The 18,496-nt window shown below is 48.5% G+C and overlaps 1 protein-coding gene across 1 annotated transcript in view; it reads left to right on the top strand.

Moving 5' to 3' along the window:
- Positions 1-18,496, top strand: part of THUMPD3 (THUMP domain containing 3) — a 160,406-nt gene that overhangs the window by 81,584 nt on the left and 60,326 nt on the right. Inside the window, exon 5 of the mRNA XM_069643467.1 lies at positions 16,823-16,953. Within this exon, the coding sequence (XP_069499568.1) occupies positions 16,823-16,953 (131 nt within the window). The remainder of the gene's footprint in view (positions 1-16,822; positions 16,954-18,496) is intronic.

Below are 18,496 nucleotides of genomic sequence, written 5' to 3'. Positions count from 1 at the left end.
AGGACTGCAGCAGATCTTCACCGGGACTCGGGGTTGCAGCAGCCGTCTTCTTCTCCACTTCTCTTCGGTTCCTTGTAGTTCCAGAGGCGACTCTGCCTTCTAGCTCAAGAGTCCTGCCTTTTATGCCAAAATCCCCCATTCACTCAGCCTGGCTGTCAATCACTCAGCAGGGGGGTTGTCCAGCCTGGACAACCACCTCCAGCCAATCAACACAAAGTGCGACTTGGTTCTCCACGGAGACCCTGTGCAGGGGGTGACTACACCCCTCCCTCACATTCAGCCAACCTAGACACCCAGACGCCAAAGGAGGGCTTCTGGTCAGAAGACACGCCAAAGGTCGGCGAACGAAGGAGGCAAACCTGGTTTGCCACGCAAAGAAAGACCCAAGAAGGATGTTAACAAAAAGAAATGGTGATTAAACCCAACCGGAGCCGAAATTAAAAGTATTTGGACTAGCGGGTTTAAAGTTCGAGGCTCCTAAAATAGCCTAAAACAATACCACGTTATGTAATATAATCGCGGTAGGAAAATTAGGGTAGGTACCACTGCCACCAGCCAGGTCTTAATGTTAAGGGAGTGAAACAATGCTCCAAGATGTACAGATAAAAAGGGCTAAGGATTAACCCTTTCCAATACTCCATGGGTGTACTGGATCTGTGGTTAAATGACTATGTAAAGTTAATGGCACCTTTACCCTTTTCTGGGGGACAGTTGTCATCCCCAGAAATGGAGTTGGTGGGAAGTCTAAATGCCAACCCTGTGTTACTGCACTGAAGGTGCTGTGTAACACACAAAAAAGGGGAGCTACTGAGTACTCCAGAGTCCACAATCACAAAACAGATGAAATACACATGGCAAAACACAGGTAAGAGTGAGGGAAAAGCTCACACTCTTACCCAGTGGAAAAAATAAACTCCAGAAATCCAGCAAAGCTGCTGAGGAACTCACTAGGTAAGGGAAATTAGCCATAGAAGGAGAATTCTCCCTAACATGTGTGTCAGGTCTTTGTCCTGCCTGTATGTTTGTGTATGTTTGGCAGGGTGGGGGTTTGGGTCTGTATGGGTGAATGGTGTATGCTTGTGAGTTTGTATGCTGAGTTGAGGGGGGCGGGGAGGTTCGGGCCTGTATGGGTGCATGGTGTATACTAGTGAGTTTGTATGCTGAGTTGGGGGTCTGTATGGGTGCATGGTGTATGCTTGTGAGTTTGTATGCTGAGTTGGGGATCTGTATGGGTGCATGGTGTATGTTTGTGAATTTGTATGCTGAGTTGGGGGGTGGGTGGGGTTCGGGCCAGTATGGGTGCATGGGTATTAATACATCACTTACCCACGGCAGCAATTACTTAATCTGGTGCAAAGCCTAGTGATGTAAGGTTTTAACAATCATGTTTCTCAATAAAACTAACAACTCTATAAATGGCCCACACATCCTACTTGAGAAACCATTGAGGGGTTATCTCAGACGAAACAGCAGACAGAGGAGTCCTGATGGCTTCTTCCAGCTCCATGGCATACAGCTATGGGAAAATGCCTCTCCACACCATACCACCAGTGCAAAACCTACTGAATGCCTTGTGTCTATTTAACACTGCATGGCCTGTCTTTCCTTAGTTGTCTGCTCAATGAAAAACAGTATCTATTGCCAGGGATTCACTGTTCCCTGGCCGGGCTCTCCCCATCAACAAACACAAAACCATCTATTGCTGGTCATCCACCACACCCTGACCAGGCTCTCCCCATCACCAAACAGATAAAATCTATTGGATTGGTTGTAGGGTGGTGGCCATGGGGCACAGGGTTTGGTTGGGGGCCATGGGGCACAGGGTTTGGTTGGGGGCCATGGGGCACAGGGTTTGGTTGAGGGGGTGGCCATGGGGCACAGTGTTTGGTTGGGGGTGGTGGCCATGGGGCACAGTGTTTGGTTGGGGGCCATGGGGCATAGTGTTTGGTTGAGGGGTGGGGGCCATGGGGCATAGTGTCTGGTTGCGGGGTGGGGGCCACCATACCCTGACCAAGCTCTCCCCATCACCAAACAGAAAAGATCTATTAGATTGGTTGGTGAGTGGGGGCCATGGGGCAAAGTGTTTGGTTGGGGGGGCCATGGGGCATAGTGTTTGGTTGGGGGCCACGGGGGCATAGTGTTTGGTTGGGGGCCATGGGGCATAGTGTTTGGTTGAGGGGTGGGGGCCATGGGGCATAGTGTTTAGTTGCGGGGTGGGGGCCACCACACCCTGACCAAGCTCCCCCCATCACCAAACAGAAAAAATCTTTCAGATTGGTTGGTGAGTGGGGGCCATGGGGCAAAGTGTTTGGGGGGCCATGGGGCAAAGTGTTTGGGGGGCCATGGGGCATAGTGTTTGGTTGGGGGGCCATGGGGCATAGTGTTTGGTTGGGGGGCCATGGGGCATAGTGTTTGGGGGGGGTCATGGGGCATAGTGTTTGGTTGGGGGGCCATGGGGCATAGTGTTTGGTTGGGGGGCCTTGGGGCATAGTGTTCGGTTGGGGGTGGTGGCCATGGGGCACAGTGTTCGGGTGGAGAGTGGGGAGCATGGGGCATATTGTTTGGTTGGGGGGCCATGGGGCATAGTGTTTGGTTGGGGGCCATGGGGCATAGTGTTTGTTTGGGGAGTGGGGGCCATGGTGCATATTGTTTGGTTGGGGCCATGGGGCATAGTGTTTGGTTGAGGGGTGGGGGCCATGGGGCATAGTGTTTGGTTGGGGGCCATGGGGCATAGTGTTTGGTTGGGGAGTGGGGGCCCTGGGGCATAGTGTTTGCTTGGGGGCCATGGTGCATAATGTTTAGTTGAGGGGTAGGGGCCATGGGGCATATTGTTTGGTTGAGGGGTGGGGGCAATGGAGTATAGTTTTTGGTAGGGGGTGGGGGCCATGGGGCGCAGTGTTTGGTTGGGGGGTTGGGGCATAGTGTTTGGTTGAGGAGTGGGGGCCATGGGGCATAGTGTTTGGTTGGGGAGTGGAGGCCATGGGGCATAGTGTTTGGCTGGGGGCCATGGGGCATAGTGTTTGGTTGGGGGCCATGGGGCATAGTGTTTGGTTGAGGGGTGGGGGCCATGGGGCATAGTGTTTGGTTGGGGGCCATGGGGCGCAGTGTTTGGTTGAGGGTGGGGGCCATGGGGCATAGTGTTTGGTTGCGGGGTGGGGGCCATGGGGCATAGTGTCGCACTCCAAGAGTGAACCCAATAATAATGCTAAAACAGGCACAATTAGCAGATGTACAGCCTTTGCTTTTTGTGGAAACCTGACTCAACGAAGACCATACTCCTCTTGGCCAACCCAAAGAGCAAAGTTGAGCAGTCCAAAATAACAGAATGTCCAATCAAGGGTCAATAAAATATATATACTTTAAATATATATACTTTAATTAAACAGACGATATACAATAACTAAATGGAAATAAATGATAACAATGGAAAATGTGTAGTACAAAATGTAAGTTTGAAATATAAATAAACTGTTACTCCTCAAAAACGTATTCTTTTTTTCCATGTGTTTAATGAAAGGGGGGGTTTATAAAGCCTCCTGCTATGCCACGCCCTGCCGCGCCTACTGCCCCACCCACATTTACTTTTCAGCCCACTATAGGCATCATGTAAGGTGCTTTCGGCCCTCTGTCAAAATCATATGTGCAGCCCTGGTCTAGAGTGGCTTTCTTGTGAACTGTGAAATTGCGAACTAAGGCAAGTGTGACCCCGACAGAGGGATGCTAAGGGAAGTGAATCCTGCAAGGTGTTAAACTGGCAAAGGTGAACCGGCTGAGGTATGCCTGTGAATGAGAGCAAAACTTAACACACCCGTGAACATTGTGTCGACATGCGTGAACGCGACTGAGGGATGTCCACAGTGGATGGTAGGTCTGAGCCTGACTGGGAGAGGCCATTGTTGAAAGTAGGATCAGAGCCCGGCTGAGGGTAATCCAAGGGGGGAAGAGTAATGGCCCAACGTGGAGTGTGACCAAAGGAACTTTTGTTTGTTGTTTATGTTCCATCAGGCCTTCTGAGGCAAGAGACTTTGGGTAAAAGAGACTTCGCCACAGAAGGTCCTGATATTGTTGAAACGAACTGTAAGCTTGTGCTGGAGAAACCCAGGAGTGTGCTGTGCTCAAGAGTCCCGCCTCGTCCCTTGCTGAAAGTGTAGGGAAGGGAGCCCCCGGCCATAACTTCTTGACTTATCTTATGAACATTGTCCCACACTATTTAGTAGCCTAGCGGTAAGGGTTGGCAATAGATTGTTTTTAGTATAGACCCTGTTATTTGAATAGACTCCACTTGGACTGTATTATGATTATTTGATGGTAGTAGCTTGCTCCCATCGTAGATTTAGGTTTAGATTAGGCTTTTTTCTCACCAATTATTCAGTTTAATAAACACCCTTTGAACTGTGATCACTTGTGTCTGTATTTTACCTCGATACCGTGCCTTCCTTATGCCAGCATTTTACAGCCTACCCCAGGGGTGCAAAATATAGGGGACAAGGACTCTGGCCATAGAGGTAACCAAACATAAGAGGCAGGTTCCCACTAAGAGGCCTAAGAAACATCTGGAGCAGGAGGAGGAGATCTGCGATATGTTCTACCCAGAAATCATTCAGCACCCTAGATCCTCAGAGTGATCACCATCCCTGAAGGTGACCGCTTATGTGGCACAGTGCTTAAAGTCTCTAGATAAGGAGGCAAGATACCGAATGAAATCAGAGTGTCCCAGACCCGAGGTACTGGGTAAGGTAGCGGAGACACCGGAGCTGGACCCAAGAATGCTCAGCTTCATCACGAAGGTGACCAAGGCTGCCCGCAAGGACAGAACTTAGAAGGGATGTTAAGACAAGCTCCTGGATCTTGGGAGCCCCATCACCAAGATTATGGACCTCACAGAGAGAGCAAAGGACACAGGAGAGCCCATTGATGCGCAAACACCCACGAACGGGGCAAAACAGCAGTCTGCATGTTGGGCAATGCGAATTGCACCTTATCTTGGGATAGAAGATAGAGCAAGTTGCCCAAGACCGACAACAAGCTTGGGGGATTTGGCCACATACGAGGCTGGCGAGGGGGCACAAGGCCTGCTGTTAAGGGAAACATTTGCAAAAGGAATTAACACATTTTTAGGGACCTTCACAGCGCTCGAGAAAGCGCACTCCTCCATCAGGAAGATTTTCCCCTGCAGAGGTTGAGCAGTTGGTCTTTTCTAGTTGCAAAGACGTCCTCATGGGCCTAGAGTCCACTACTGGGAGACAAGGTATCGGGAAACCTTCTACCGGTCCCAAGGAAGAGGGTAAAGGGGCTGCAGAGGATTCTTCCGAAACCAAGGCACAAGTACCGGTGAGCACAGTCCTGCATGCAAACGGGGGGGGGGGCTGTTGGGAGAGAATGAGCCAGTATCAAGAGAATGGACTAAAGCTATCAGACGATGCCTGGGTATTGCAGAAGTAGCAGTGTTCAGGCTGGAATGCACATATTTCTCAATACAAGCGCAGCGCCCGCACCCATTTCGATCGTCCAAAGCAGACGCACATCTTCTAGAGGTAGAGCTGGAGTAACTCCAGTTGAAGGGGGCTATAGAAAGGGGCCTTCCCCAAAAAGGGTTCCTTCTGCACAGAAAAGGGAAAAGTAAGACCAGTAATAACCCTGAAGAGCCACAAAGACTGGCTAGTATATCACCACTTCAACATGGAAGGGATCCATCTCCTCTGGGACATTCTCTGGAAGAAGGACTGGCTGGTGAGGCTGGGCCTCAAAGACGCATCTCTGACCATGCCAGTTGGGTTCGAGCACCACCCCTTTTTGAGTTTTCTCTGGAGGGGGCCAGGCCTGGTAATTCAATGTCTGCCTTACGGGCTGTCTTCCGCTCATTGTGCCTTTACCAAGCTCCTGCGACCTGTCGCTGCAGCTATCCGAGAGAGAGGAGCGAGAATGATAGTGTATGTAGACAACATCTTCCTAGGTCAGGACAAAGCGCGGTTACTGGAGCAAGTGTAGTTGGCGAGCAGTCTCCTCTCATCTCTGGGTTTCGTGATAAACCAAGAGGTGTCAGATTTTATCCCAAGCAGATGTATGGAGTTCCTGGAGTTTGTCATACACCCCTCCAAAGCAAGGCTAGAACCTCCGGACCCCAAACTCGGGGCGATCAAAACAATTGTGGAAGGCAGTGATACAGAAGCAGGTTATATCGTTTCGGACTCTAGCCAGAGTAGTGGGTCTGCTGGCACCCTCGATACAAGCGATCTTCCCGTGCCCTTTACCCTACAGGGCGCTTCAAAGGCTAAAGATCAGACATCTGCAGGGGGGCTGCATTATCACCAACTCGTTCCCCTGGACAGAGAAGCCATAGCTGAGCTGAGGTGGTGGCTCCACAATATGGAGGCATGGAATGGCCGTGCCATTCTTCGCGACGCTCCAGACCTGGTTGTAGAGTCGCACAAGCAGGTCAAGTTGGGGTGCAAGATGCAGCCTATCAGTAACAGGCGGGAGATGGTTGCAAGAGGAGCTGAAACTGCATATCAATTGCCTAGAGTTACTCGCAGGCTCGTTCACAGTACAAGCACTTACGACAGACCGAGCAAAATGTTGCATCCTCTTTCGGATGGACGACATATCAGCAGTCCTCTACATCAATTGCCTGGAGGGGACCAGATCCAGTATGTTAGCGGAGTTAGCAAAAGATTTCTGGCACTATTGCCTGAGCAACCAGGTCTCCATCACAGCAGTACCTGACAGGAGTGCAGAACTTTGTTGTGAATTGGAATTTGCCCTACCTGTGGGATTCCAGCAACTGGAAGCTTCACAGGGAGACATTGTGGGAGATCAAGAAGCTTTCATCCTTTTTCTGCTCCTTTAATGCAGTTGTTACATTTCTTAGCCTCCTTATCCCAAGGAGGGAAGGCTTTTTGAACGATAGGAGTTGATAGATGTGCTATCTCAGCAGGGCACTGTCCGGTGGACGGATCTCCGATAGGGGAGCATCCGGCAGTAGTGAGGCTTCTTAAAGTTGTTAATATGGTGAAGCCCTACTACTAGATATACTATGCTGTGAGACATCAACAAGGTGTTGATTTGTTCATGCAATGCCCAGATAATACCTGTTGTCGGGGAAGCAACTGTCAGGTAAACTAGCCATGTTGCTGTGCCTGGTCTCATGCAGGAGAGTCTCCAACGTTAACGCACTGGAAATTGACAGATTTTCTACCTGGCTGGCATGGCATTTAACATCGCCATGCGGACTGAAGGGATTTCTTATCCATACTTTCCTAACAATGCAAAACTGTGTGCAGCACTGTGCTTCAAGGTATACAAGTGGTTATCGGCACAAGTGAGGCTGCTAGGCTTGTCTCAACTACAGATGGCTCATAGGAGGCCCTTTAAGCAGTGGCGGTAACTACTAGCTTCAGATGGTACGAGAAATACTGACCTTAGCGGGGTAGACAACTCTTGTGTTCGGAGGACATTCTGTCAGAGGCGCCGAGTAGCACTGCATAACACCTTATTTCCCACCCTGATTGTATTTTCTCTGTTGCAGGGAACGACCAGAAGACCCTGTGAGTCCTTATTGGATGGGAGTGCGGCAAGGTGAAGGTGCTTCCAGCAGCGTTGAGTGTGGTTTGCGCGTCACTGAGTTCCTATTGCTCTTCTCGGGCCTTTTGAACTGTTGTGTGGATTTTTGATTTGGTTTGACTTTGGACTTAATTCATCAAAAAGAAGCAGACGAGACACAGGCAGAATGTGACGTGGGAAGGCCATGAAAATCCTGATTGGCTGGAGCTCAGAGAAGAAACTGTGGCAAGAAAAGACTGTGATATGATTTTTTTCCTGGAATAGTTTCTAGTCCGTTTTTAAAAAAGAACATTTTTGTGAAAGAAGGGTTTAAACGTTGACATACATTATTTCTTTTTTTATTATTGTTTTATTCATTTGAGTTTTTTTTTTCTTCAAACTTTCTTTTTTGTTTCACAAGAAACAAGAAAAACCAACCCTTATGACATAATCCCCCCCCCCCCCCCCCAACAACTTCCACCCCCTCGCCCCTACCCTTTTTGACTCACAGGGCAACTATCATCAGTATAACTTAGAAGCGTCGTAGCACGGCAACCACCAACCAGATTTTCCCTCCCTTAGTTGTAAAGGCCTGCATAATGTCCGCAACCAGGCCAGATTTCAGTACCTTAGCCCCACATCCCTAGGGGCCTAGAGAGTTATCAGGGGAGTGTTGCATCTGGGCTTCATCCAGTCTATATTGTCTGAAGGGCTGCCAGGAATCAATGGAACGACAGCCAACAGGTAATATAGCAGAGTAAGCAGTTTCCCTACTTTCACAAAGGCCCATGCATTCCAGCCAGCTGGCATACGTAGGGGGGTTCGGCTTCCCCCAAGCCCTGGCCACCGCGGTGGCCATGCCCAATAACTTTTCAGTACTTCTTGGACATCGCTCCCTCAATACTTACCCAGAAGGGTCTTATTAGAGGGCAGTTCCAACTCGCATGTAAAAAATCGACTTGATCAACACTGCATCTTTTACAAGTAGAGGGCCTCCCAGGGTAAAACCTACTCAACCTAAGCGGGGAGTAGTAGGCTTGATGGATATACTTAAAGTGAAGCAGTCTATATCGGGAGCACAAGGATATGTACCAAGTCTGCAGACAGATGGACTTCCACTGATCCTCACTAAAAACCCTCCCAAGTGAAGCCTCTCACAATTGTTTACTTGTTTGCTCTTGATTTCCTGACCACTTCTGACTAGTTGATAAATAGAGGAAACCAACTTTCCGGTGGACCGGGGTTTAACTATGTAGCTCAGTGCGGGGTCGGAGGGGGGAGCACAGGGAAAGTGCGACCATTTATCCCTGAGGATACCAGGCTAAAATAGTGTACCTGGGTAACTGCATCATGTTCACCTCTGGATTTTAGCTCCTCCCAAAGCACAAATTGACCATCTACCACTAAGTTCCCTAGGTTTGCACCCCTAGGGCTTGGAACTGTGTTCTAAAAGAACGTTCATGTGTAAGTGGAATCCCTATCACATTATAGAGAGGGAGCTCTGTTCAATAATGGGGGTTGTTGTGCAATAGCAAGTTTATGCGATCCCAGGCTTTACAAGAGATAGCTAAAGGTTGCACCTCCCCACGCGGTGTTGGGCCCCTGTCCCCCCATAGTAGAGCCATCAAAGAGTCGACGCCCATGATGGCCTTCGCTAATAGAGAATGTGGGGCCTCAGGGCTGGGAGGGTTCCAGCTTGCAATATATTGTACCTGCGTGGCCAAATAGTACAAATACATGTCAGGATATTCTGCGCCCCCCCCGACTCATATGAGCTAGCCAGGGTGTCATAGGCGATCCAGGGCTGACTGCCTGCCCATGCTAATCTGGTCAGCATTTTCCGCACATGGGTCCAGTAGCCCGCCGGTGGCCATTCGTGTACGTTATTATAAACATATAATAATTTAGGAAGCAATGCCATTTTGGCAAGAGCCATGCGGGCGGCTTGGGGAAATGAGGAAGCCTCCACCTTCTGTTCCAAAGCCTCTAACGGCACAATATAGTTGGCTTTGAGCAGGGCATCTCATGAGGTGGAGACAAGAATGCCCAAGTATTTTATTCTCTGAGGACACCAACGGAATCCATTGCCCACATCTGTCTGTTGTGTCGCCGGAGTAAGAGGAAGAACCTCAGACTTTTCCCAGTTAATTCGGAGGCCCGACAGATCCCCAAATCTGCCCACTTCTTGCGTCAGAGGGGTTAGGTTCTGACGGGGGTGTTTAACATAGAGAAGGACATTGTCCGCATATAGGGAAATAGTAGAGAGATGTGAATGTAGGCGGATACCACGATGCGCGTGCAGTTCCCTAATGTGACAAGCCAGAGCATCCATGGCCAGAGCGAACAGGAGTTGGGAGAAGGGGCAGCCCTGACGCGTTCCGCGGAAGGGATAGATATATGAAGAAGACATACCATTCGTATATATTGAGGCTCTGGGGGCAGTGCAGAGGAGTTTAACCCACTTAATATAAGTCAGGCCGAAACCAGAGCATCTAATCACCTTGAAGAGGAAAGACCACTCAACAGAGTTGAAGGCCTTCTCCGCGTCGAGGGCCGTAACTACCGTGGGCACTTCGGGATTAACGTTATGCATGAGGGTAAACGGGTGTCTTAAGTTGTTTTGTGTAGATCTCCCGGGGATAAATCTGGCCTGGTCCAGCAACACCAGGGCTGACATATGCGGGAGTATACTGTTCGCAAGTATCTTTGCAAGTATTTTGTTGTCAGTATTGATAAGCGACAACGGCCTGTGTGATGATACTTGACAGGGGTCTTTGCCGGGCTTTAGGAGAACAGTTACTAACAGTTACTCTAGTAGATTCCGGCAGCACTCCCCTGGACATAGCATCCTCGTACATTGCCATCAGGTGGGGGATTACAAGATCCACATAGGCCTTATAAAATTCAGTTATCCCGTCCAGGCCTGGGGCTTTTCCATTGGGTAGCGATTTTATAGCCAGCCGCACTTCTTACTCAGTGATAGGATCATTGAGGGAGCTGCCCACCTCCCGGTCCAACCAACCGAGGGCAACCTCATCCAGGTACCGCAATAATGCATCATGCCCCGGAGTGGGGCGGGCCTTGTACAGTTACTCATAATAATCCCTAAATGTATCATTGATCCCCTGTATATCCCTAATAAGGGACCCATCTTGACCCACCACTTCTGCTATACTGTTGGCTGGGTGCTCCTTCTTAATGGCCCAGGCCAGTGTATTTCTCGGTCTTTCTCCCTCCCCATGCACATGCCTTGCCGCTATTATTGGGTCCCTTATGAACTTCTCCTCGCTGCTAGCCAACCGCAAGAGCTCCTCTCTCTGCTCCCGCAGCTGCTTCCGGAGCTCAGGTGTACCTCCCCTGCTTTTGGATTAACCCCCTTCCCTAATAGTATCTTCCAGTGCCCTCATAGACCTCCGGAGCGCCCTCAACACCCTGCCTTCATTTGACATTCAACATCCCCTTATATAGACCTTTTTAAAGGCTTCCCAGATTGTACAGTGATCCGGGACAGAGCCGACATTGGCAGAGAAGTAGGTTTGAATGTCTTGCTCTATCTCCGATAGGAATGCCACATCATCAAGGGCCGAGACACGAAAGCGCCATTCGGAGCAGACCAGAAGGACCGCCCGCATATGAGAACCGAACCAGGACCGGAGAGAGATCAGACGGGGATCGGGGTACAATGGACACCAGAGTTACAGCTCTAAGTTTTGGGGGCATGGCCATCACGTAGTCAATCCTAGATGAACTGCCATGTACCCCAGAAAAGAAAGTGTACTCCCTATCGTTGGGGTGGACATTACGCCAAACATCATGCAATTCATGATATAGGGAGATAGAGGACCATGCCCTAACTGCTAATGGGGGGGGGACCAGCTGGAAGAGAAGGATCTGTCCAGGTCCAAAGTGAGAGCTAAGTTAAAGTCGCCGGCCCAGACCGTCTTGTAGCCCGGGAATTTATGGATGTGCATTGCACACCGATGGAAAAACTCTGGGGAGTCAGTATTGGGAGCATATATATTTATAAGGACAAGTTTCGTGCCACCCACTTCTCCTGCCAGTAGTAGGAATCTCCCCTCCTCGTCCCTAATCAGCTCATGTAGTCTGTACGATAGGAGCCCATGAATATAGGTAGCCACCCCGCGGGATTATGAGGAGTACGAAGATTCGTATCTATGAATACCCCATCCCGGCAATCTGGGGAGAGGGGCACCACTGGCCAGGTGGGTTTCTTGTAAACGTAGAATATTAGCCCCATGGTTTCTAGCATAATTAGTCAATCTCCTGATATTCCAGGACATTAACGAGATTGACAGCCCAGGGTTCCTATTCATCACGGAGGAAGGCAGACCAAATAAGTGAAACCAAGTTTCGGCGGATAGCCAATTGTACTGCGCCATACATGACAGATAAATATGGTGTGTCCCTGTGAGTTACAGTAGGTGATAACTACATCTTAAACATTCCCAGTTCCCCTTCCCTCCCCACCTACTCCCTCCCAAGCCAGAAACATAAACCTACTGGCTCCCGATTCTCCCCCCTCCCCCAGATCTAACACCCAACATTTACAAAACCAAGCAATCCGCAGTGACTGCAGGTGTGGGGCGCTGGTTGCAGCCAAATCATTCCAAACGGCCACAGCAAATGGTATGGAGCTTGGGGATTTGTCCGACCGCCAGCCCCAATGTCATACCCCAGGCTATGCATGTAGAACACACTCTCCACCAAGGATTAATTATGGATGATGAGGGGAACGGCCCGAAGGTCACTCCAGGTCAGGAAGGGTGTCTGCAAACCGTTTTGACTCCGGTGAGGTGAATTATGCAGCACATGGAGTTTAGCTGGGTACAGCATTGAATAACTAACACCCTTCTTGCGCAGGATAGTCTTGACCCTTTGGAATGTTTTCACTGATCCTGGACAGCGGGGCTAAAGTCCGGGAATAGCCGTACTGTGGCTGACCCCCATCGAAGCTCTCCCCTCTCTCTAGCAGCTCGAAGGATGGCATCTCGATCCCTTTAACAGAAGATCTCGGCTATGATCGGACATTCAGGGGCACCCGGGGGCGGCCTCGCCAGTAATGAACGGTGTGTCCTCTCCACCAAGAACATGGGCGATAGCGGGGGCTTATCCAGGATATCTAGCAGGAGGGCCTCGACAAACTTTTGCATATTATCAATAGGGGTGGATTCCGGAATACCAAGGATTCGAATATTGTTCCTCCTGGACCGCCCCTCTTAATCCTCGTTCCTCGCTAGTACCTTCTTCGCAGTCTGTTGCAGATCTGCCATCTCTCGCTGTAGCGTGGAGATCTTATCCTCCCCTTCCCCAAGACGCTGCTCTGCCTCAGTCAAGTGCCCACACAGTTTGTCAATTTGTACTGCTGAGACGTCTACCTTACAGGTTAGAGCGTCAATCTTTGCCCCCAAACTGTCCATACTGCTTTTCAGGGCCAGTAACGTTTGATTCAGGGCCGCTAGGTCAATCTGCGAGGGATCCGGCTCCAGACAGGGGCGTGCCAGGGTGAATCAGATCGCGTGAACTGGTCCAATCTAGCTTGTTTCTCTGGGTTTCCTATTGTGGTCGTCCCAGACTAGGTAGACCCCGAAGGTTCCTCCACGGAAAGGTTCCCCCCAGCAGACCCTCACAACGAGTGACTCGTGCACAAGAAACGCCCTGTGGGTCCACATACAGGGGAGGACTGGGCTGAAGGGGGGAATCCACACAGACCGCACAGGGTGTCACACAACAGCTCTCAATAAGAGGTCTTTCTATCAGCTGCAGCGGTGTGTAGAGCTCCAGCTCCCAGTGGCTATTTTGTGGGATGCCTCCTCTCCATAAGGGCTCCTACAATACAGCAGGAGCTCTGGGCAGGAGCTCTGGGCTGATTCCAGCCCCGCCCAGTATATACCCCCACCAAAAGGAAGCCTGATCGAGGAGTTTAAGGCAAACAGTAGCCGAAGTCACAGGAATGGAATGCACACGTCTCAACCAACCTCCCGCAGAGCCGAGCGAGGGGGAGACCTAATGATGGGCCCCCGCAGCTGTCTGCACGCTCAGCACCCCGCCACCAACCAGGGGCGCATGGGCCGAGGTCCAGGCCCCTCACTCCCAGGCGCCAAGCCGAGGCTCACCTTGGTACAGGAGCGATGCGATCCCCGCTGCCACCAGGCTGGATCCGGGTTCCAGGACTCAATCGCGCAGCTCGGCACCGCACCGGGTCACACAGGCAAGCTTCCAGACCACCGGCAGCAGGAGCGATGCCTCACGACCAGCCACCGATGAGTACACAGCGAATCCGCCGCCACCACTGGCCCGCAGTTGCACCCTCCGCGGGACGCGATCCAGGTCCAGCAATCATGTTGACTGCTGGCACCACAGAGGGACGCAGGATGGAGTCTGTGGCACGTAATGGCCCAATCCACCCATCAGCCGCCAGGCCCGGCGCGAGCCACACCTCTCCCACCCGAGTGGTCGGCCGCCGACCAGGATATCTCGGGACTGTAACCAGCGTGCACGCCGATGGGAGATGGGGTGATTTTCCGGTGCCCAAGCCCAAGGTGCTCGAGAAGAGTTGGGATCAGGGGCCAAGTCGAGATCCCGAAGCAAGGATATTACCAAGGATTATGTTGTCGCCGGAGCTCTTTCAGGCGGCAGCCATCTTGGTAGCCGTGCAGCAGCGTCCCCCCCCCTTCATTTGAGATTTGAAAGTTGCTAGTTTGTAGCTTCAAAGAATGTAAGCATAAGGCTTGCCCCTGTGTCTTTTAATAGAATCGAGACCCCTTGCGCTATACAGCTCAGTAATCTTCATTGTCTTGCAAAACATTAAAGCTGTCTGTCTTTGCTACTATCTGAGCAGGATTGCGTGAGCTTTGTTTCTCTGACAATTCAAATGCAACAATGGATGACTAATACAGGAGAATGTGGTGTGCTCATGATGTCTATGCATCCTCGCAGAACAAGTGTTGAAGGAAAACGTGTGTGCTTCTCATGTCCGCGAGGTGATTGTTACTAGCAACAAACATTTCCTTCCTTCACTGTATACTTTTTCCTTGCCTGCAGTATTACATTCTCTTAAGGGAGCAATGTTTATATGCTCCTAGCTCCCCTGCTGCAGGATTAGATAAGGCTCTTCTTGGTAACGGAGAAAGGCTTCTATTACTAGTTACATATTGTTTTAGCTGCTCAGTATTGGGAGTCATCACCTTTAAGAGGACCATGTACTTCACTGGCCTCGTATAAAAATCCCCTGCCCTGAAATGTGACTGGCCAGTGTATCATTTTACCTATCCGTAAAGTTGCATTGCTTTCCGATGGTGGAGGTTCCTGCATGTATGTAGTAGTTTACCAATCTTCCCTTGCAGTGTAGCTCCGCCTGGATCCTTACACATACATAATTGCGTATACAGGGTTGTTGGATGCACATGTAAAACGTCCACAATTTTGTAGCCCTGCCCTATGTGGGGTATCTTGACTGTGTCTGAAATGTTGAGATGTGGGCACGTTTGGCATATTCGTTTTTTCATGGAATAGTTCAGTTTTCTGTGTTATTGCTATGTAGCTTGCTTATTATCGTTTTCTTCAGTTTGCCTGAAAGCAAGGAGAGGCAACTCTGGGAAAACCTCTTTCAGACATTCGTTTTGTTGCAGAACGGGTTATAGTTCTTTAGCAATCTTGGAGGGCTCCCAACCCTGGATTGCATGTGATGAGTGAGGCACCCAAGTATTCAAAGAGGTTGCTCAATGGGGATCCACGTTGCCCTGTGAATCTGGCTAACTGCAATTCTGTGGCTTATGAAGTCTGAGTACGAATCTTGTATGCTTTTATCTTAGTCACTTGTATCTGCATATTCGGTTGTATCTTAATGCTTGGCTGAATATTGTAGCATGCTTTGTATGGATTGGGTGAAAGCTGTCACTCTTCAAATAGCCGCCTCGGTCAGTCGGTCGGTCGGTCGGTTGTTGGTTGGTTTGCGATATATTGTGCACTATAGCTGGTCATATTTAATTGTTAAGCTGGTGTTGAGGAAATGTTTATTCTGGAGAAGTTGATGGTTGCGTGGAATTCATTAAATCTTCTGTAGATGTTTAGGAGGTCTGGATGTCTGTTCATTGGGGATTAGACTGAAGAGCTACATTTCTGTGAGGTTCCCAACCCCAACAAGACTTGCCTCCTATGGGAAAGGATGTTTTCCGGGAAAGTAATGGCAATGGACTTACTGATGTTGCAGCCATATAATCCTCTCATTCAATGTCTGAGGTGGTCTGAATCTGTAACCTTACTTTATGGAAACATTTCAACGTTTGAGTTTTGTGAAAAATGTAATGAGCATCATGCCCAGTGTGCTTTATATACATAGTGAAAAATAGTTTCTAGACTTGAATCACCAGCATATTTGTGAAATATAAGGATCTGTGCTCCTTCTGTTCCTGAAATGCTTTTTGGATTTTATTCAAATCATCTAGGATCCTTCATTGATGCTATTAGTCATCTCCAATCTCTTATAGAGGCACTTTGAAAGAGACCTTTAGAAGGGTGCCAAACGTTTGATCTTGCAATGATAAACTATCAGCATGACACACGCAATGACCATGTATTTCTCCAAATATATGATACCTTTGTGGTTGCTGCTCTCATTCTAATTTTACCCATAACAAAACAGTACCCACCTCGATCATGTTTATTTAGCACGAATGCTCAGATGCCAGTCTTGCACATTTAAATCTATAGTTGGGGTTCACGTTATTGTCACCTTACTAACGCTCTGTGTTCTACTCCTTTACATTTGTTAAAGGGTTGTAAGGGCCATGATTGAATAGTGGTCGAATTGCAAGCAATCACATATATGCCCACACTAAAACATCCAGCACTGGTTGGGGCTACTGAGGCATTGGTATTTAAGAAACCAAACATGAAGCATGTTAAGGACACAGACCCTCAAAAATGGGAAGAACACCACACAATAGAGTATTTGCCAATCCTTTCTCAGAATCAAACAATATAAAAACACATCTTTCGCATGTTTTATTTTTTGCTTGTGTGATATATTTTAGTTTTTTGTGAAGGATCTGCCTCTTTGTGATGTTTTGTTCGCTCATGGTTATTCAACCCAAAAATTAAAGCAATTACTTTTTTAATGGTATTGTACTTCTTTCTATAGTGTAACTCTTCTCCCCAACACCCTGTAACAAGCTTTTCCAATACTGTACAATGTAGCCATAAAATGTATCTGTGCAAAGCTATTTTGTGTCTGTATTGTTCATTTTGCTCAATCTCTCCATAGGTTCTTTTAAACATTAGCAATAACGAGGTGGTAGTAGGAATTGCACTGACTGAGGAAAGCCTCCACCGGAGAAATATTACACATTTTGGACCAACCACACTCCGATCCACCCTGGCCTACGGGATGCTCAGGTTGGTCATGTTGTCTGTTCTGTGCAGAAATGTGTATGCATATATTTTCAGGCATGAATTCAGTACTTGACCCAGGATCAGACGACTGCTATCTTTAGAAGGAATCCAATGATCTAGTTCTCCTTCTTCTGCAATATTGTGCAACAGTAACATAATACAAGGATGATCAAATTCCAGGTGCTCGTGTGCAGCACATTTGAAATAATCAAATGAAATACCACAAGCTGAAGGGCACACTCCAGTTTATAGTTGCTTCGTTTTCAATGTGGGTAGTCTCTTTGCGCTTTCCACCCCTATCACAAGCAATATTAGATCTCCAAATCATTTGCAAAATCCACAAAAATGCGGATTTCTACATTGGTTGTATACAAAAGTCTTGAGTCTATTTATACAGCGAGGTAAGTACTAAGGCGGTTCTTGCATTCCTTATCTCCAAGCAGCTTAAACAATAATGGGACTACATTTCCTATCCAATTTCAACAATAAATGGGAGTCCTGCGGGAGCAAACATGCAACCATCTTATCCAATCTGCAACTGTGTCCTTCCTACTTGAGCTCTTCCTTAATGCAGGTAACTTCTTTGAGCCACATTCTCATGAAAACAATTGTGCAAATCCGATGCCACCAACCTCTCGCTGTCTGTCCTATCTCTGTACTCCTCTTTGGGGTCTTAACCTGCTTCCCTGCAAGAACGGGTCCGGTGGATGGAAAAATGTCAAACCGAAGTGAGCGTACAGTCCGTTATTAACCACAGTGCATACTGTGTCGATCACTGGTGCATATTCTGGTGGAGAAATACATGTGTGTCTAAATTCGGATAACAGAAACATTTAACTTGAGAAATCAAACACTACTGAATCGAAGATGTCTCATCGCAGCTCTGTGATCTACCTTGAACTCCTATGATGGGCACATACCAATGCCCTACTAAGAAAAGGTTTGTTAATTTGGTGCATTTGCGCGCAAAAGTGAAAATTCCTGGACAGAACACTGCCAATCGAAAATAAATTATCATTTAGAAATCACCAAAATACTATGCTGAACTTTTTTTAAATAGCTTTTTTTAATCACATTTTGACATGTAAACATGAAAGAGACCAAAACCCCCCAAAATGAGAAGACCCAGTATAGTGTGATGCACCAATTATGCATTAACATCTCGTTGAAACACTGGCTCCACAAGAACTGATGCAAACTCACTGGCAGGCATACATTAAGTCAATCACCCCTCAAGATTCTTCTGTAAGTAAATGTCATTATTTCAACTTCTTATGTTTGTGGGTGTACCCTGTTAACCATATCGATGCATGCGGCCATTCTATTATTCAAGCAACCCATCCTTGTCCACAAAGAACCATTCCATGCCTCTTCCTGCATATCTCTATTGTGAGCCATCCACGGGATAATCGAAAACCGTGTCGTCCTCTTCCAGCGAACCAAACCCACAAAGTAGCTCTCACACCACTTAAAAACCTCCCTTCAAGTTTCTCACTTTGGGTGAAACACTTTAATATATTTCTTAAAACCCCATACAGTCAACCAT

This window comes from Ambystoma mexicanum, chromosome 2p, assembly GCF_040938575.1.
Source record: "Ambystoma mexicanum isolate Mex_15411 chromosome 2p, UKY_AmexF1_1, whole genome shotgun sequence".
Lineage (NCBI taxonomy): Eukaryota > Metazoa > Chordata > Amphibia > Caudata > Ambystomatidae > Ambystoma > Ambystoma mexicanum.
The sequence above is the reverse complement of the archived record's forward strand: the minus strand, read 5'-3'. Positions and strand labels throughout refer to the sequence as shown.